We start from the raw sequence: 5,108 nt of genomic DNA, 5'->3' as shown, positions 1-5,108 counted from the left end.
GCCTTTTCCCGGCGGGCGTGCAGGGCTGGGGCTGTGTTCAGGGTGGGTGGCAGTAACACTGGGAGGGAGAAGCTACAGCAAATTTTAGGGTGGCCATAGCCCACCCCATAGCCCCCCCTCCCAGCACCACTGCTGCCCACCCTGCCCAGCCCCGGCCCAGCCCCCTTGCCAAGAGGCTGACGCAGCCCCCAGCCCCAAGACCACATGCCCTTGCCCCATGCACAAATCCAGGGAGCACATGCCCCCATGCCTCCCCCGGGGGTGTGTGCAGCAGCTGGGTGCTGCCCCCTCACCACCCCCAGATGAGCTGCCTGCAGCTCCATCCTGTGCCCCGGACCACCCCGGCTGGGCAGTGCCTGCCCCTGCCTCTGCCCCAGCCCCACACCATCCATCAACATGGGGGCCTCAATCTGCATCCCCCCACGACCCTTCCCTCCTCTATGCCCCTCCTCCACCACAGACTTACTGGCCAGACCCTGCTCTCCAAACTACCAGGCTGCATTCCTAGCCACCTGCATGTTACAGCTGTGTGCATGAGGCATTTATCATGACATTAATTGGCTACACTGGCCATAAAAAGCCAATTGGTGATAACATCAATTTTCCTTATATCGGTGCTGATCCAATATGGACTGATATATCAGTGCACCTCTACTAGGGACTGACCCCACACCACTCATGTGGCCTGCAGGGACAGATGGCTGAGCAACACTGCACCAATTTCCTCGGATTAAACAGAATTAAGAAACATAAACTCCCTAAATTATTCCCTAATAGGCTTTCCTGAGATACTTGTATATAGTAGTGTTGCTAATGAAGAAAGGATTACTACTTCCAACAGGACTTGCTATTGCTAAGTATTTTTCAACATTATAAAGCAAATTAAGGGATTATAGGATCCTCTTAAGGATAAGTTGAAAAAAAGAAAATTATTAATAATACTGAAAAATGTGCGTTTTCTCAAACACTTTTTTCCTTATCTGCTTTTCCAGTCTGTTTCTACATTTTGATATACCAAAAATATCAGGAATTCGGCAAAAGAAAGAAATTAATGTTAGCAAGATATTTGGAAAAGATAAATGCTAACAGTACATCAAAATGTAATCTCAACTATTAAAATGAAATCCGTACCCCCTCACAAATGAACGTATGGAGTCAGTAATAGTCCATGGAATATTGTCAGCTTCCCCTCATGTCCACAGTGAAAGCTAAGTTAATGGTAAGGGAGAAAGAAGTTGCAACTTCATGCTTTTTCACTATTCTGAGACTCTCAGACCTTTGCCAAACTTCCAGCAAGAAAAGAGAAAATTACAGTTTCTTTCTAACTTCAAAAAAATAAACAAAGAAATCCAAGCAGAAAATATCTTGTAAGTACACAATACAAAACAAACACACAAATATATTCTTTACATAGCAAAAATAGTCAGTTAAAAGCCAAACTTTTCTGACACTTTAATTTACCTTTTCGGACTTAAAGACAAAAAAACTTGTTCTATACTGCCTCTGTTCTGAGAAGCACGAACTGCACACTTAGTACATGCCACAAAACTGAAATTAGATATTCTAGGCACAACTTTGAACAGCCCTGAGTATTTTCTTCATCGCACTGTGCCGGGCCACTCTTAACTGACTATACTGCATAATTTTCAGGCTTTTGTCTGTGCTGAACAGAAGCAAGTAGGTTAGGCGTTGTCTCTGTGGCCGTCTCAGACTTGGCTTGGAAATGGTACAGACGTAACCTAAGGCCCAGATCTTCAAGATATTAAAATGTTTAAGCCTAAAATACTAAGGAAGATAGTAACAAAGCCACTTGTGAACTCTTCTCTTCTGAACAGACAGTGCGGTTTCAAAAAATATATTGTCACTTAACACTGACAGTAGAAGATTCTTTAATTAAAGAAACCAATACCTTGCAGGATCTAATGCTTAGGACAGCGATTCAGGTTGCCACAAGACCCTTTAAGGGGGTTATGGAATGCCATACAATATTAACAGTCAGGCATGCAAACAACATACACGATTCATAAGATAAACCCAGCGATTTCAAATAGGAATTCACAGTGTGAAAAATATTCTGGCCTGTTGTAGTCTGAGTTCTTTGCAACAGAAGAATTGCTCTTTTTCCATAGTAAAAAATGAGTGAAAGCTGTCACTTTCCAAGGACTGCCCTGTGTCTCAAGAGGTGTCTTGAGTCTCAAAAGGTTGAGAACCACTAGCCTAGGAGATGAAGGAATCCAAGTTCAAACTACAAATAAGTTAAAAGGTTATTACTGGTGCCTATAATTAACCATGCAAAAGACTACCAAGGGATCTGGCTACCCAGGGATTTGCATCACTTTGTGTCTTTAGATCAAAATTAAATGTCATTCTAAAACAGAAAATCTAGTTTCTCTCTAATTTACTGGGCTAAATGAAGAAATTATTGGGTAGTTTCTAGTGCTTCTGTTACACAAGTCAAATTAGTCCCTTCTAACCTGAATATCTGAGCACAATGCAAATATTAATAGTCATATCATAATATCATCCTATTAAATTGGTATTAATAGTATGTCAATACATAGCAAAACTCAGATTTCTCCTCTGGAAGACCGATGATACAATAAAATCAGTTTTCAAGCAAAAGGAAATAATAAGCTTTATACAGATGGTTTGTTTTAGCAGGAGAGTAAACCTGGTCTGGCAATTTATATCTGTGGGTTATATAACTACAGTGGAGTGGTAAAGGTAAAGATTAAAGTGTTGGATCAAGACAACAGGTAAAGAAAACTATGTGAGTATTAGAATGGAGAGTTGCAGATGCTAGATAATATTTAGCAATGCCCTCCCACTGCTTCACAAATGAACTGACACTTACCTGAAAATCCTCTTTTACAGCTTGTAGATTATACACAAAGAACTTCTGATAATGTTGGAAGAGCAGAGTCAACAGAATCGACAGGCCACTTGGAACTAATAAGAGACTCTTTGACAGAGGTGCTTTATCTTCAAAAAAAAAAAAAAAAAAAAGAACAAAAACCTTCTCAGACTTAGCAACTGAATAAAACAAGTAGATGAAGACTAAAACATCACTAGAATTGGCTTGTTTTTTGACTGGATTCCAGGACATCCCTTAATAAATGACAGAGATAAGAGAGAAAACATAGGTGCTGCATGAGGGAAACTTTTTGTAGGCATAAATGGCAGCTGGATGCTTAATACTCTCCCTAGGCCAAATAAGCTGTTTGAAACATATTAAAACAAGAGTTGTGGGTCTACAACAATCATCCCATTCTATGCACGCTTCCCACAGTCCTGGAACTCAGCAGGAGTCACATTTGGGTCATCACAATTGGGCCTGCATGTTCTTAACTTTCTTGTTCTGAGTACCTTCCTTGGCCTCTGAGTCACTTCCTGGGCACTGGCTCTTTGTACTGTCTTCACAGAAATGGGACATCAAAGTCCAGCTAGCCCCCCCCCCGAACGCCAATCCAACCCCCCCAATAACTTAAACAAGCCCACTCTCAAGGCTCCAATCTATTTAGAAATACAAAGCAGCAAAAGCAAACAGATATACAAGGTTTGTAAGGGGTCCAAGAAACCAAGCACTCCTTACTTTAGCAAGTACAAAAATATGCAGGTCTACTCAAAGCAATAAACACCTATATGAAGGTCCCCATCTCTGATTCCGTACAAATCTTAAACATTCCTTAGGTTTAAGTTTTTAAGGTCCCCTGTAAATCCTAGATACTTTAGGCTCTTGTGTGGGACATTTCTACTTTTCAAACCCCACCTCTATCTTATTGTCCAAAGTGACTTCTGTTTGAATGGGAACCTTCAGCTTGTGACCCTACATGGTCCTAGGTCTGGGAGAGGTATAACACACCCCTAACAGCACACAGAATCATAGGAAAATTGGGCTGGCGAGAGTCTTCAGGAGGTTATCAAACCCTTGTTTAAAGGTAGGATTATCCCCGTCTAAATCATCTTGGACAAACATTTATCAGACCTGCACTTTAATGTCTCTAATGATAAGCAGGGATCCAGGTTCTCTCTTCATTATGGAAAAATGCAATAAAACCCAGATTTCCATTCTGAGGAGAAAAACACAGGAACAGGTGGGTTTCCCCTTGCAGGCTGGCAGAACTCCAGCCTGCAAGACGCTGGGGGGAGTAGGAGGAGGGTGCTCAGGCAGGGGGCGCCATGTGCATGTACACACATACACATGCATATAATCGCCAGGCAGCCTAGAGAGCAGCTCCCGCAGGTAAGTATAGCAGAGGTGGGAGAGGAAGGCGATTGAGACTCCCATAGTGAGGGAGGAAAGGAGTTGGGCAGGGGCTGGGGCTGCACCCAGATGGAGTGGTGCACTGGGCTTGGGGCCTGCGGCTGGAATGCATGGTCACAGGGTCTGGGTGGGAAGCAGCATGGAGCCACCGGTAGCTCATTTGGGGGGTAGGGGCAAGGGAGGGCCTAGCTCCCAGAGGGCATGGGGGGGGCACGTGCCCCACAGATTTGTGCACGGGGCAGAGGTGTGCTGCCCATTATGGGTTCAGGGCTCCCCACCCTGTTGACCTCCCCTTGGGGGCCTCTGCAATCTGATAGGCAGGACCTGATGTGGCAGGGCACAGCAGGGCAGGGAAGCTCACTGCCACAGCTGGGAGCCCCATGCTGCCATAATGAGGTGCCCCCTGGCCACCCAGCAGCAGCAGAACTGGGGGCATGGAGTTGTGCCCCACACTGCTGCTGGGTGGGCAGGGAGCACCCCACCATGGCAGCAGGAAGATCCCAGTGGCAGCAACAAGCTTCCCCCCAGCCCCGCTCTGCTCTGCCACTCTGGGTCCCGCCTGCTGGGCTATGGAGGCCCTGGTGGGAGGGCAGCAGGGAGGGGAGGCTGAGCCTGCAGTGGGCAGCCCGCCCCTACTCCCCCAACAGGCTCTGCTGTGGTTGTGCCATCCACAGGGGTGGGGGAGTCAGGCTCTGTGCTCCACTCTGCCGCAGGAGATTCTGCCTCTTGCAGCCAGCAGCCAGAGCTCAGGAGGTTTTGCAGGAGAGAGGGAGCTGCACACCCAGGTCCCTGGCCCCATAGCCCTGGCAGCTGGGGGGCCCCTCTGGCAAGGTGGGGGGGGGGG

The 5,108-nt window shown here is 46.0% G+C and overlaps 1 protein-coding gene across 1 annotated transcript in view; it reads right to left on the bottom strand.

Annotated features, from left to right (window-relative positions):
* UBAC2 (UBA domain containing 2) overlaps positions 1 to 5,108 on the bottom strand; it is a 222,902-nt gene that overhangs the window by 184,450 nt on the left and 33,344 nt on the right. Inside the window, exon 2 of the mRNA XM_019524275.1 lies at positions 2,855 to 2,982. Coding sequence (XP_019379820.1) covers positions 2,855 to 2,982 — 128 coding nt within the window. The remainder of the gene's footprint in view (positions 1 to 2,854; positions 2,983 to 5,108) is intronic.

This window comes from Gavialis gangeticus, unplaced genomic scaffold (assembly GCF_001723915.1).
Source record: "Gavialis gangeticus isolate Ggan-Ray unplaced genomic scaffold, GavGan_comp1, whole genome shotgun sequence".
NCBI classification, from domain to species: Eukaryota; Metazoa; Chordata; order Crocodylia; family Gavialidae; genus Gavialis; species Gavialis gangeticus.
This window is presented reverse-complemented; position numbering and strand designations above follow the sequence as displayed.